The sequence below is a fragment of the Geotrypetes seraphini genome, chromosome 3, assembly GCF_902459505.1.
Source record: "Geotrypetes seraphini chromosome 3, aGeoSer1.1, whole genome shotgun sequence".
Lineage (NCBI taxonomy): Eukaryota > Metazoa > Chordata > Amphibia > Gymnophiona > Dermophiidae > Geotrypetes > Geotrypetes seraphini.
In genome coordinates, this window is record NC_047086.1 from 259,729,158 (window position 1) to 259,745,078 (window position 15,921).

The window sequence follows — 15,921 nt, forward strand, 5'->3', positions numbered from 1 at the left end:
CGAGTCCAGATTAGATTGAAATAATAAGTGAAATAGTCAGACCAGATATCATGACACCAAGTACCGTCCGAAAGAGAGATGGAAGGGTTTATGATCTCCTTTGTGGACATCGCTACCACAAGTAAATGATGGCCTCCATCTACTGGTGTCACATTGATTGAGGTTCATATATAATTAAAGGAATTGATATGAGTTTAATTTTGTAATTAGATATAAATTCTGGGATAGGTTTAAGTTAGAGAATTGTCAGACATGTCTATACTTGGATTTCAGATATAGATGGTAATAGTGTAAAATTTTACTTAGGAGTATATATTTAAGTTGTATTAAATTAATATATGAATGCTTGGCACCCGTCTGTCTGGCCAACGATTTAAAGGTAGGAGGGGAGGATTGGGGGTGGGGGGATCGAGGGGTCGGCGGGGGGGGGTGTCAAGGGCAGGAGGGCCTGGGATCCCTCCTGCCCGTATTTTAGTGGGGGTGGGGGGTAGGGGGTGTCACTGGGCCAGGAGGGCTTGGGCTCCCTCCTGGCTGGATCGGTCAGGTGGGCAGTCGCCGGGCCAGGAGGGCTTGGGCTCCCTCCTGGCCCTATCGTAATGGGAGGGGGGGTTGAGGAATCGCCGGGGCAAGAGGGCTTGGGTTCCCTCTTGCCCCGATCTTCATCAGGGATTCGGGGGTGCCGTGGGGCAGGAGGGCTTGGGCTCCCTCTTGCCCGATCTTCATCGGGGGTTCGGGGTGCCGCAGGGCAGGAAGGCTTGGGCTCTCTACTGCTCTGATCGATGTAGGGAGGGGGGTGGATTCTGTAACCGGTGTTCTTTTTGACAGACACAGGCTACAGAATCCAGCTTTTAGGCGAAGAACTGGCTCCTCCTTCGCCTAAAAGCCCTTGTTTTGGACTTTTGGGACTTAGGCTTTTTTAGGTTGATTATATGGTGTAAGTTTATACGTAGTGGTGGTCTGGGCGTTTAAACAGTTGAACGTAGAGGCAGGCCATTATCAAAAAAACCTCCTTTTGGATGTTTTTTTATAAAGGACATTTTCTCTGCTTCTACTTTCAACGTTTAAGGCCTTAGGTCAAAAGGGGACTTAGACGTTTTTTTTTTTTAATTATGCCCCTCCACGGGTTTAGATAATTTGGTACAGTCACGTGGACTAAAAGATATATGGAGGATCCTTCATTATAATGCTCGGGAATTTTCATTTTGTTCCCATGTTCATAATTCATTTTCAAGAAGAGATTATATTTTTGTTTCAGGTAACAAAAGCGGTTGTAAAACCAATCATTTTATCAGATCGTAGAGGAGTTTGGACTGAGTTTAAGTTTGATGAGCAAGAATATAGTAGACCTGTTTAGAATTTTAATAATACATTGCTTGAGGATTCAAATTTTCTTGATGAATTTCAAATTAAAGTGAATGATTATTTCCAAATTAATGCTTCAGAGGAAATCTCATTAGAAACATTATGGGATGCTTTCAAAGCTTGAGGGGGCATATATCATATTCTACATATATTAGGAAGCAGATGAAATTGGAATTTATTACTCTTGAACAGAAAATTAAAGATTTGGAGCCGCAATTGTTCAGGAAATGGGAGTGTAAGTACCGTATTTTCGCGGATATAACGCGCGCGTTATACGTGATTTTACGTACCGCGCATACCCCTCGCGCGTTATATGCCTGAGCGCGGTATACAAAAGTTTTTAAACATAGTTCCCACCCCGCCCGACGCCCGATTCACCCCCCCCAGCAGGACCGCTCGCACCCCCACCCCGAACGACCGCTCGCACGCGCTCCCACCCGCACCCGCATCCACGATCGGAGCAAGAGGGAGCCCAAGCCCTCTTGCCCGGCCGACTCCCCGACGTCCGATACATCCCCCCCCCGGCAGGACCACTCGCACCCTCACCCCGAAAGACCGCCGACTCCCCAACAATATCGGGCCAGGAGGGAGCCCAAACCCTCCTGGCCACGGCGACCCCCTAACCCCACCCCGCACTACATTACGGGCAGGAGGGATCCCAGGCCCTCCTGCCCTCGACGCAAACCCCCTCCCCCCAACGACCGCCCCCCCCCAAGAACCTCCGCCCGTCCCCCAGCCGACCCGCGACCCCCCTGGCCGACCCCCACGACACCCCCACCCACCTTCCCCGTACTTTGTGTAGTTGGGCCAGAAGGGAGCCCAAACCCTCCTGGCCACGGCGACCCCCTAACCCCACCCCGCACTACATTACGGGCAGGAGGGATCCCAGGCCCTCCTGCCCTCGACGCAAACCCCCCTCCCTCCAACGACCGCCCCCCCCCAAGAACCTCCGACCGACCCGCGACCCCCCTGGCCGACCCCCCCACCCCCCTTCCCCGTACCTTTGGAAGTTGGCCGGACAGACGGGAGCCAAACCCGCCTGTCCGGCAGGCAGCCAACGAAGGAATGAGGCCGGATTGGCCCATCCGTCCTAAAGCTCCGCCTACTGGTGGGGCCTAAGGCGCGTGGGCCAATCAGAATAGGCCCTGGAGCCTTAGGTCCCACCTGGGGGCGCGGCCTGAGGCACATGGGCCAAACCCGACCATGTGTCTCAGGCCGCGCCCCCAGGTGGGACCTAAGGCTCCAGGGCCTATTCTGATTGGCCCACGCGCCTTAGGCCCCACCAGTAGGCGGAGCTTTAGGACGGATGGGCCAATCCGGCCTCATTCTTTCGTTGGCTGCCTGCCGGACAGGCGGGTTTGGCTCCCGTCTGTCCGGCCAACTTCCAAAGGTACGGGGAAGGGGGGTGGGGGGGTCGGCCAGGGGGATCGCGGGTCGGTCGGAGGTTCTTGGGGGGGGCGGTCGTTGGAGGGAGGGGGGTTTGCGTCGAGGGCAGGAGGGCCTGGGATCCCTCCTGCCCGTAATGTAGTGCGGGGTGGGGTTAGGGGGTCGCCGTGGCCAGGAGGGTTTGGGCTCCCTTCTGGCCCAACTACACAAAGTACGGGGAAGGCGGGTGGGGGTGTCGTGGGGGTCGGCCAGGGGGGTCGCGGGTCGGCTGGGGGACGGGCGGAGGTTCTTGGGGGGGGGGCGGTCGTTGGGGGGAGGGGGTTTGCGTCGAGGGCAGGAGGGCCTGGGATCCCTCCTGCCCGTAATGTAGTGCGGGGTGGGGTTAGGGGGTCGCCGTGGCCAGGAGGATTTGGGCTCCCTCCTGGCCCAATATTGTCGGGGAGTCGGCGGTCCTTCGGGGTGGGGGTGCGAGTGGTCCTGCCGAGGGGGGAGAAGAATCGGACGTCGAGGGGGGGCATCAGGCTTTCAGGATGGGGACAGGACTTCAAGGGGGGACAGGCAGATCTTCAAGGGGGGACAGGCAGACCTTCAAGGGGGGACAGGACTTCAAGGGGGACAGGCACGGAGAGTCGGGGCAGTGCACCGAAAGTCAGGGTGAGTCGGGGCAACCAGAGGAGAGTCGGGGAGGGCGAAAGGAGAGTCGGGGTGGCCAGAGGAGAGTCGGGGAGAGCGAAAGGAGAGTCGGGGTGGCCAGAGGAGAGTCGGGCAGCATGCGCGTTATATGCCTGAGCGCGGTATAGAAAAGTTTTTGTACATATCATCGTGATTTCTGCGCGCTATACCCCTGTGCGCGTTTTACAATGGTGCGCGTTATATCCGCGAAAATACGGTAGATTTATGGATGACTAATCAGTTACATAAACAAGTTACGTATATATCTTGGTCAGGTGCTAGGGAAAACCATAATACTTCATCCAGGTTCAGCAAGCTTTGCCTACTTACACGACACAGAGACCCAGGCTATGTGAAATTCTTTATTATAGAAATATAAAAATATAATTCACAAGCCCGCTGTAAATAATAACTAATTATTGTTCACAAAATATCCAAATACATATATGAAACTCAGTACATAATTATCACACTAAATAATTCCTTATAATAATCATTCCTGATTAGCAGCAACTAAAAATATAGCTTATCACCTCAGGTACTTCACTTCCTTGTCCTGTACCACAATAGAATTCTATCTAACCCCAGCTGATAAGATAGATAAATTTCCTTGTCTCACCATCCGATTAGGCCTTAGCACAGAATCAGGTGAAAGGGAAGACGTCTTCTACTCAGCACTGAAGATATGAATTTTCCAATCAGGAACAAAGTCCGATAGACACTGGAACAGCTGTAAATTAGGTTGGCAGCCAAGGTTTCCTTTATGTGATGGAATCCAGATATAGATAAAAGTCCAGGTTCTCTCTCTCATGCAGAGAGTCACAAGAGGTAACTTTTCAGGTCTTAATTATTATAGAAGATGTGCAGAGAAACCTATGATAAGATGCAAGCTCCCTTACATCCTAGCACAACTAATCAATAATTAGGCATCTTCTACTTGGTTCTCGTCAGATGACCTCTCAGGACCAATCCAGAAACAGAACTTGAATGAATAGCCTTTCTGTATAGAGTCTCGCACAGGCTGTGTAACAGAGGCACCTTCGTTAGATAAGAACAGCACAGGAGCAATGTTCCCCCAAGATTCACACAGGCTGAGCATGTAGGCATAGCTGGATGTCCTTGACTAGAATACAGTTCTGGTACATACCCAGAATGCATCAGGCATCATAAACAGCAAAGATGTTTTCTACTTTCTCTTGCATGGTTCAGGCTGGAAAGATTTCTTGCAGACAATGGTTCAGGCTTTATGACATCAGAGAGGCCTAACCTTCAGGTATGAATAAGGAAACACCCCTACAGAAGCATTCTACTCTACAGGCCCTTCTAAAAGCTAAATAGAAATATAATGAGATTTCCTCTCAAATGGCTAGAAAATAATTATTTTCTCAGCAGGCATTGTATTATGGAACCTCAAATAAAGCGGGAAGAATATTAGGTAATTATCTTAAAGCAAAAAAAAAGAAAAGTTAAGATTATTGCAATTAAAGATGAGAATACATTCTCAAACTGGAAGTATTTTAAAACAATTTTTGGTCTTTTACAAAGCTTTGTATTCTGAGCTTTATTTTAATAAAGAACTTGAAGGCTTGGAGTTTTTAAACTTGATTAAGGGTCCTAAAATTCCCGAGTATATATAAGAAAATCTGGAGGCTCTTCTGTCAATGAGAGAATTACAAATAGCATTGAAGTCCCTTAGAGTTGGATCCGCTCCAGGTGGTGATGGTTTCACTGTAGAGTTTTATAAATCATTTCAAATTACCCTATTACCTCATCTATTAAATTTATATCAGGCTCAACTCTCTAAAGGTTGCATTACAGGTACTATGGCAGAATCTTTAACAATTGTTTTGCTGAAGCCAAATAAAGATCCCACGTTGGTTTCAAATTACAGGCCTATATCTTTGATTAATGTAGATGGGAAACTGCTGGCCAAGTTATTGGCTTTATGCTTAGCTAAGGCTCTCCCTTATATTAGTTGTATGCACCAAACTGGTTTGTTGCTGAAAGACATTCTTCTAATAACTCCAGACTGGCTTTCCACGTTGAATTTAACAAAAGCCATGGATGATCCGGCCTTCTCTGTATCTTTAGATGCAAAGAAGGCCTTTGATCTGGTAGAATGGACCTTCATGTATCAAGCAATGGATTGGTTTGGTATTGGATCCGGATTCATACAAATGATTCAAACTTTGTATAGTTCTCCTTCTTCCAGATTATATATTAATAATGCTTTTTCAGAACGTTTTTATCTGGAGAGGGGAGTTAGACAAGGATGTCCACCATCTCCTTTGTTGTTTGATATTGTTCTGGAACCCTTGCTTTTGGCTATTCAACAGACAAAGGAGATACAGGATATATAAAGTCTCTGCTTACGCAGATGATATTTTGCTTCATTTGAGGAATCCTGAAACTACCATTCCACATTTATTAGATTTGATTGAAAGATTTTGAAAATTTTCTAGCTATAAAATTAATTGGAGTAAATCAGAAGTTCTTCAGTCAAACGTCCACTGCCCAAAAGGTTTATTTGATACGTTCCCTTTTCTCTGGAAGAAGAGGGTATAAAATATCTAGGTATTTGGATTCAGAGAACATTGGAGGAAACGATGAAAGTAAATGAAAAATCTTTATTGCTTAAGGTCTCAGAAATGTATGAGCAATGGAACTCATTATATCTATCTTGGTGGGGGAGAGTTCAGACGGTAAAGATGATGATTTTGCTTGTGGTTTGCTACCAAATGGGCATGTTACCTGTATTTTTTCAGGGGTCCTTTTACAAGAAATTGAATAGTATTCTTACCAAAATTTATTTGGCTGGGGAAAACTGTGAGAATTGCTTTAGTAACCTTACAAAAACCAACTGCGGAGGGAGGGGTAAATTTTCCAAATTTTTATAGGTACCATCAAGCCTATATTATGCCCCAGGCTATGTATTGGATCCTTCTGGATCTCATGGAAAGTGTTCCGGATTGGTTATGGTTGGAATGGCAACTCATGTCTCCACTGAGGTTGTGTCATGTCTTGAGTGTAAAGATGCCAAGATTATAAAAGGACAATAGAATTTTATGTGACACTTGGAAAACTTTAAAATTTATCAATAATTTAACATCTATTCCAATTCATAAATCCATGTGTCAGTCACTTTGGCTGAACTCCAAGATTCAAATTGGCGGATTTAAAATCATCTGGGAGAATTGTATGAAGGAGGGCATTCGTATGTTGGATGATGTGGTATTAAATGGAAAGCTGCTTGACTTTTTACAACTACAGCACAAATTTGGTATTGCTAAATCTCAAAATTATAGGTGGCTGCAGTTGAAGCAGGTCATTCAGGAAGGGTTCCCTGATTGGCAAACTTTTAAAAATTATTATAGCTTGCAGATCTTATGCTTTCAAGTAGATTTCTTGGGTCATTAGGCCATGCAGTGGTATAAATTAATATCTGACCTTTTGAATAAAATATCAAAGAATGGTCTTTGTGACATTTGGAGCTTAGAGATAAAGCATCAGTTTAATGCGTCTCAATGGCCACATCTGTGAGACAATCTTGGTTTTTCTTGTTGCATACAGCAGTATGGACCCCTGTTAAGTTACATAAGTTGGATAGTTCTAAAACTAATAGATGTTGGCACTGTCATCTTGAAGCCGGGACATTGGATCATTTGCTGTTTTACTGTCCACTGATACAAAAATTTTGGAAATCTATTTGGGATCAAATAAACAAATTATTGGAGAATCCTGTAGCTTTAACATATTGTTATTTGGTACAATGTTAAGAGCTAAAAGTCAAATTTCCTCTCATAACAATAAACTTCTTTTGATAATGACAGGGGTTGCTATGCAACTGATTTTGAGAAATTGGAAAAACTGGGACAGGTTGAGCTACAGTTTTTGGTGAGAATTGTTGTGTCATATTTTTAAAATGGAGCAGGTGTTGGCTGTACAAGGAAATTATAAAAAAATTTTGAGGATTTGGGAACAATTGATAAGTTATTGTAAGGATTGATTTTATTTTTGGTCATTTCATTATACACATCCAGGGGGTAGGTGGGGGGGATTCACAGGATAATTCTAACCTGATTATGTGTAATGGATTATTAATTTGGGGGTGGGGTTAAAGTGATTGTTAGGTACATCTATTGGTTAAAAGTGTTTTTGTTGTAACATTATTTGTATAAATAGCTGTTGTGCACTATGATTGTTTGAAACTTAATAAAGATTTAATTAAAAAAAAAGAAATCAATGAACAAAATGGTCCCTACTCAAAATGCTTTTGTTTCATTTTCAACTAAAATAATATTATGGGATCAGTATTCAAAAGGTAGGCGAAATTTCTACTAGGACAAGTTCCAGTGAGAGCACTACCCAGATAGTGTCACTGAATATTTCCTCTGACATCCTCGGCACTAACCAGAATCAAGCCAAGCAAAGTAAGAGTGCTACAAGCAAATCTTTTGTGCTCTAGGCAATTTCCAAGTCTGCCTAATAGAAGAACTAGCATCTGTCCCTCTTGTATCTCACTTCACCAGAAAAATTGCTCCAGGAACAATGGTTTAGTTTCAGGGAATTGTTCTGGAGGTGTCTCAAAAATTCTGGTCCTGTTTCATAATATGTGTCACAATATGCTAACATTATGTTTTACAGAATGAAAAGTATTTCTTTCTTTTTAGATAATGAATGTCCAACAGATCCAATTACACTTCAAGTAACATCTGTTGCTATCAGGACTCTTACTTCTGATTATGGGAGGATAATGCAGGTAAGAAATTGTTATTAAAATCTAAACTGTAATTTTGAAAATTATTTTTGGCCAATGTTAACAAAGCATACTGAATTATATAAACAGTATGAAACAAGATATATACAAAACACTAGAACACTGTCAAAGGCTTTGTTAAAATCTAAATATACCACATCTAGCGCACATCCTCTATCCAATTCTCTGGTCACCCAGTCAAAGAAATTGATCAGATTTGTCTGACAACACCTACCTCTAGTGAATCCATGTTGCCTCGGGTCCTATAATCCACAGGATTCCAGAAACTTGACCATTCTCTGTTTTAAAAGTGTTTCCATTAATTTGCTTACCACAGAAGTCAGACTTACCGGCCTGTTATTCCCTACTTCTTCTTTACTTCCACTTTTGTGGAAAGGGACCACATCCGCTCTTCGCCAGTCCTCTGGTACCACTCCTGACTCTAGAGACTCGTTGAAAAGGTCAGTCAGTGGAGCTACTAGAACTTCCCTAAGTTCCTTCAGCACCCTAGGATGTACGCCATCTGGCCCTATTGCATGGTCTACCTTTATTTTTGCTAGCTCCTCACGAACACAACCCTCTGAAAATTGATCAGGGTCTTTTACTCCTCCAACCCTATTCACGTTTGTCTTCTGCGGTCCCGCTCCCGGCACTTCAGCAGTGAACACAAAACAGAAATATCTGTTAAGCAATTCGGCCTTTTCTTTATCAGCTTCTACATATTCCTCCCATTCACCTTTGAGTCTCAAAATGCCACTTTTGCACTTCTTCCTATCACTAATATATCTAATAAAATATCTTGTCTCCCCATTTTACTGTGTTAGCTATTTTTCTTCCATTTGCATCTTTGCTTTCCTGACTACAAGACCAGCCGCTCTTAAGTTTTCCAGATGTTTTGCCTGTCTTCCTCTTTCTGCGATCTTTTGTAGTTTATGAAAGCTAACCTCTTATTCCTTACCGTCTCAGCTACTACTTTTGAGAACCTCTTTTCCTCTTACTTTTACTTACTTGCCTCACAAAACGGTTTATCACCCTTACAATCACTCCTTTCAGTTTTGCCCACCGCATTTCCACTTCATCCAGATGTTCCCATCCAGACAATAATTCCTTGATGTAAACCCCCATCTGAAGAAAGTTAGTTTTTTTTAAAGTCTAGAACCTTTGCTTTTGAATGAGCCTTCTAATCTAATCTAATCTAATCTAATCTAATCCTTAGGTTTGTATACCGCATCATCTCCACGTTCGTAGATGCCAGATGTTGAATAGAGTACTGCTTTAATTGTTGGACCTGGAGATTTTGTCACCATAGAAGTTCTTTCTTGCTTTTTTAGTGCTGTATTGTACAGCTTGATATTGACTCTCCAGGACTGTCTATCTATAGGACATTTTGATTTTTGTCTTGGCACTAGAGGACAGCGTTAGAGTGGCCCCTCTTTGCTGCTGTGTTGAAACCAGCTGATAGAATCCTCAGGAAGAGCAGCAGTTAGAGATGAAAGAAAACACAATTCCCTCTGAGCCTGGTGTGCTTTTTCACAAGTGTCTTGGCACTAGAGGACAGCGTTAGAGTGGCCCCTCTTTGCTGCTGTGTTGAAACCAGCTGATAGAATCCTCAGGAAGAGCAGCAGTTAGGAGAGATGAAAGAAAACACAGTTCCCTCAGAGCCTGGTGTGCTTTTTCACAAGTGACTTGGCACTAGAGGACAGCGTTAGAGTGGCCCCTTCTTTATACCCATCTGAATATTAAACTGTACCATGCAGTTATCACCCACTGTAACATCAGAAACACTTTCCACATTTGTAAGCACTAAGTCCAGTATGACCCCCATCCCGTGTGGGTTCCATTACCAACTGTTGGAACAGTTCTCCATGTAGAGAATCCAGAATCTCCCTATTTCTAGAAGACCCTGCAATAGGGATACCCCAATCAATCAATATCTGGCATGTTAAAATCACCTATTAGCAAGACTTCCCCTTTTTTAGATATATTTTGAATGCCTACTATTAAATCTCTATCTACTTCTTCTGTCTGTGAAGGAGACCTGTATATCACACCAATGTAAATATATTCACCATTCCCTCTTTCCAAATTGATCCACAGTGCCTATTCCTTGTCCTGCAGATCATGCAATTGTGTGGCTTTAATATGTTCTTTAACATATAATGCTACTCCTCCAACTTTTCTGCCTACCCTGTCTTTCCTGACCAGATTATAGCCCGGTATAACTACATCCCAGTCATGGCTCTCTGTGAACCATGTCTCTGTTGCCACTATATCCAACTCCTCTTCTTCCATCACAGCTTCTAGATCCAGAATCTTGTTTCCCATACTTCGTGCATTAGTATATACTGCTTTTTAACATTTTTATAAATGATATTGCTGAAGGGTTGTCGGGTAAGATTTGCCTCTTTGCAGATGATACCAAAATATGCAATAGAGTAGAGTAGATGGTGTGAATAACATGAAGAAAGTCCTGGTGAAGCTTGTAGAATGGTCTAAAATTTGGCAGCTAAAATTTAATGCTAAGAAATACAAGGTCATGCATTTGGGCTGCAAAAACCCGATGGAATGGTACAGATTAGGGAGTGAAGAGCTTATATGCACGACAGAAGAGCGGGACTTGGGTGTGATTGTATGTGATGATCTTAAGGTGCCCAAACAGGTTGAAAAGGTGACGATAAAAGCTAGAAGGATGCTAGGTTGCATAGGTGACGATGAAAGCTAGAAGGATGCTAGGTTGCATAGGGAGAGGTATGGCTAGTAGGAAAAAGGAGGTATTGATGCCCCTGTATAAGACTTTGGTGAGACCTCATTTAGAATATTGTGTACAATTCTGGAGGCTACACTTTCAAAAAGATATAAAAAGGATGGAGTCGGTCCAGAGGAATGCTACTAAAATGGTATGTGGTCTTCATCATACGGCATATGGGGACAGACTTAAAGATCTCAATCTGTATACTTTGGAGGAAAGGTGGGAGAGAGGAGATATGATAGAGACGTTTAAATACTTATGTAGTGTAAATGTGCATGAGTCAAATCTATTTAATTTGAAAGGAAACTGCAATGAGAGGGCATGGGATGAAGTTAAGAGGTAATCCAAGGAAATAGTTTTTACAGAAAGGTTGGTAGATGGAAGGAACAGTCTCCCAGAAGAAGTAGTGGAGACAGAAACTATGTCTGAATTTAAAAGGGCCTGTGATAGGCATGTGGGATCTCCCAGAGAGAGAAAGAGATAATGGTTACTGCGGATGGGCAGGTTAGATGGGCCATTTGGCCTTTATCTGCCATCATGATTCTATTTTAATCAAGATTACAATCCTATTCTTTTGTTATATTTTAAATATATACTAAAAACAGTTTACATGCTATTCTTCATAATAAATGTATTTCCTCCAAAGCAATATGAAAGGTGTCAAAGTGAGTAGGGGCTGACACTCTACAGTATCTCATACCTCTAGGTTTGAGTTGGGTAGAGGGAAAGGCAAACAATTAAGGCCCTACCTCTGTAGGGTCTTCTGTCATTGAGACAATGCCAGTCACTCATCAAAAACTCAATGTTCAGACTGAGGGCCAGAATCTAAAAACTCACCATGCATTTAATGATGGACGCTAAACCAGTCTTAGCCGGTTTAGTGTCCAAGTATTTTACTGGCCAATTCTCAGAATGTCTTGCCATGTTCTTTTCTGTGCTTCCTTGCAGCTTCTGATTGTACTATGCAAATATGGTCATTAATATTAAAATGGTAGTATAATGAGGTCATCAATATTAAAACAAGAACTCTGGGCGATTCTCCAAATTTGCTGTACTGTTTTGGTGTGTAAAAATTTCCAGCAGGGTCTGAGCTGTTGTAGTCTTATTTTCCAGTTAATGCCTGAGCGCTGATTGGCTGGCTCAGGCACTGACAGGAAAGTAAGGCTTGACAGCTTAGACCCCATCACAAAAAAAATCTCCAATTTAAAAAGACCCACAATTCCTCCCTCCTTCTGGGGAGCAGAGCCAGCAGGAGGGATGCCAACTCCCTCCTGCTGCTGAGGTCTCCCGCTGGATAACTCCCTGCCCCCGTACCATAGAGATGAAGGATAGCAGGAGGAATGCCCACTCCCTCCTGCTGCTGGGGTATCCTGACAACCCAATAATTCACTCCACACTCACAAACACAAAGGGACTGTAATAATAAAAAAACTCAAATACCTTTAGTGCAAATCCTGTTCTCAAAAAAAGAGATTTCACTTTTTACTCCTTTACAATAGCATAATTTTAAACCTCTTCCTAAGGCTCAACAACGCACTGTGGACTTAAAACTCAAAAAGCCACTACTATGCTTCAGGAATTGCGTAAAGGGGGAGAAAAAGCCTCAGACTCGTGCCTGCTGCTAATTTTATAAGCATTCAGGCTACTCTTAGAGTTACCTCATCGGCATAAAAAACCCCTCCTCCAAGTATTCCTACCTTCAGTAATAAATATTTTTTCAATAATAAATACTTTTCAAATATTTCAATATATTTCCATCCACATGTGCTGGCAGCCCTACTCTAAACTTCTAAAGAACAGCTGTGTCGGGAGCGACCATAAAATCGCTTCCCGCTAATGTAACCCCTCTGACAACCCCACCAACAGTTCCCCATTCCCTCTCGCCAGCAGGCCCACCTCTTTAAAATGGTGGACCTTCCCGGTGCATAAAGCTCTGATTGGCCCAGGCACCTAAGGCCTCTCCCATAGGAGGGGCCTTAGGTGCCTAGGCCAATCAGAACCTTGGACCCCCTCCAAGTGCATCCCAGGATGTTCCGGTAAGGGGCTTAAGGCCTTAATTGGACCAGGTACCTAAGGCTCCTTCTATAGAAAAGGCCTTAGGTGCCTGGGCCAATCAGAGCCTTAGAACCCTTCCTGGTGCATCCCAAGATGCACCGGGAAGGCCCACCATTTTGAAGAGGTGGGCCTGCCGGCCAGAGGGAGTAGGCATTCCTCCAGCCATCCTTCACCTCTAAGGTACGGGGGTTGGGTAGGTGAGAACATGGGACCCCCAATGTCAGGAGGGAGTGGGTATCCCTCCTGCCATCCTTCACTTTAAAGGTGTGGGAGGGTTGTTGGGGGGGGGAGGTGACAAACCCCAGCAGCAGAAGCAAGTGAGCATTCTTCCTGCTGATCTTGTACAGGGGTGGCTGGGCAGCAGCAGGTGAGGGGGGTGTCAGCGGTAAAGGGGACTTTTCCCTCTGCTGCTCTGCCAGTCAATCATCTGAGCTGGCAGGACCTGGGAAGACCTGAGGCTCAGAAGATTGGAAGCAGGGAGAACAGCCTTGACAGGAGGGAAGAGCTGTCACCTAGCGATTACTCTTCTGAGCAAGTACCAGGCACAGTTCCTTCCCCCTTTCACTGGTGATTCTCTGTAGAAATAACTTGCATATAATTTGCATGCTATTATGATGAGAATCACCTGTAAAAGTCAAATTGCTCCCACTACAGCCACTACATTGACTTCCTGGATTTTAATGACAAGTTTTGAGAATCCAGCCCTGAGTGGCTCTTCAAATAAAAACAGAGCTTAAATGCTGCCTTCTGTAAGACTTCTGACACATTTCAAAATTTAACTAGGTTAGGCCAAAGAAGTATAAAATACTCTGATCCATCAACTACGTCTTTCCTCTCTAGGTAGACTTTTTCAGTTCTTGTGGCTTCTCACTAGGCTAGTAGCCCAAACTACCAACCTTTGATACTTCCAGCTCACCTTCCTCATCTCCTTGGTTTCTTAGACCTGTCCAGTATTGTAACTCCTGACATAGACAGTGGAACACTTTTTTGTTTGGGGGAACCCAAATGTTCTGTCCCAGACCCCTTCCAAGCTCTACTCCAGAACCCACCCAAGCTCATCCCAGGCCCCACTCCCATAATAATAATAGTACTAATTGTAATGCCAGTGGAGGAAGGAGCAGAGAGCTGAGGAAAGAGAGAGGCGGCTAGCAGAAGAAGAAAGCAGGCGAAGGAGAGAGGCAGAAGAGGGGGAATAAGGACAGAGAGAGAGCTAGGGGAGGCAGAGAGAGTTAGCTCCACCCACCCCGACATCATCCACTGGGCTCCAACTCTAAAGGGGAGGAGCCAACGGCGCTCAGCCGTTCGGCGCGCATCGTTGATGAGCGTTAAAGGCGCTCGCCTTATCGAGAGCACCTTTGCAAAAGGCCTTGAGAAGGGACGAGCCACCGCTAAAGGAGAAGCAGAAGGAGACCAGAGCAGGCACAGAGGACACACAACCAAGCAGGCACAGCAGGTACAGAGGACACACAACTAAACAGGCACAGCAGGTACAGAGGACACATAACCAGGCACAGAGGACAGCTAGCAGACGCAGAAGCCATCCACAGTAGACCAGCAAGCAGGCAGAAATGGAAGCAGCAGACAGCAGTATGTTGAGCTACCCAGTTTTCTGCACCGTCTGCCATATGTATGACTAACTCCCCTCTGGGAGGCGGAGTTACGTATGAGCTCGATGCAGAGAACTGGAGAACCTGAAAAAACAAGTCAGACTCCTTGAGGGCAGTATACTGGAACTGGAGACACTTCAAGCAATGGAGGAGGAAGATAGAGATGCAGAGAACATCAAGACAGAGAACACCATTGAGGAAGAAGTCTGAGATCTGGAAAAGTTCATAGAGGATGCGTACAGGGAGGCCATGGAAAATCACCAGCAACAGTGGAACTGCCGAGATCCACCTGCAGAGAGTGTGGACCACACGACGGACAACCACCATGAAGGAATGGGTGACACAGCAGCGAGAATGAAGGATACGGACCTACGGCTGGAGAATCAAGAGAAGATAGAGAGGACAGCAATTGTCATGGGGGACTCCATCATCAGACAAGTCAACAGCCACAAAGCAGGAGGAAGACTGGATTGGCTGGTGACCTGCCTACCGGGAGCCAAGGTAGAAGACATAGTGAGCTGCATCGACAGAATCATCGACAGTGTGGAAGAAGAAGATAGAGCATTGGTGATCCATGTGGGGACAAACAACGTGATTAACAGGAACTACAACAGAGAAGTACTGAAGGACCAGTTCCGAATGCTAGGAAGGAAGCTGAAGACCAGAACGCAGAGGATAGCATTCTCGGAGGTCCTGCCGGTACCCAGGGCAGACGAGAAGAGGCAGACAGAGCTGCAATCAGTCAACACGTGGATGCAGTAGTGGTGTGAGGAAGAAGGATTCCACTTTGTGCGCAACTGGATGACTTTCTGTGGGAAGAGCAAGCTATTCAAGAAGGACAGACTCCACCTCAGCGGAGACGGAATGAGGCTACTTGCAAGCAACATCAAGAGAGAAGTTGAGAAGTTTTTAAACTAGGAAGAAGGGGAAAGCTGACAGTCGACCGAGAGAGTCGATGGTTCGGGAACCGGTATACCCGGAGGATACCGTGCAGGAAGATAGAGGGGAAGACTCAACGGATCACAGGCAAGACAGATCGAAAGGGACACAAGAGGGAAGGAAATGCAAGAAAGGAACAGGCCGCGAACTCAAGTGTATGTACACGAACGCAAGGAGCCTTAGGAATAAGATGGGTGAATTAGAAGCTGTGGCACAAATAGATAACGTTGACATCATTAGCATCATGGAAACATGGTGGCCTGAGGAAAACGTCTGGGATACTGTGCTACTGGGATACAAACTATACCGCAGAGACAGAATGGCTCAAAAAGGTGGGGGCATTGCCATATACGTCAAAGTGGGAATTGAATCTACTGGAGAGAACATGCCACAAC

At 44.9% G+C, this 15,921-nt stretch overlaps 1 protein-coding gene across 1 annotated transcript in view; it reads left to right on the forward strand.

Moving 5' to 3' along the window:
- Positions 1–15,921, forward strand: part of EDARADD (EDAR associated death domain) — a 162,533-nt gene that overhangs the window by 124,181 nt on the left and 22,431 nt on the right. The window contains exon 4 of the mRNA XM_033935585.1: positions 8,091–8,179. Coding sequence (XP_033791476.1) covers positions 8,091–8,179 — 89 coding nt within the window. The remainder of the gene's footprint in view (positions 1–8,090; positions 8,180–15,921) is intronic.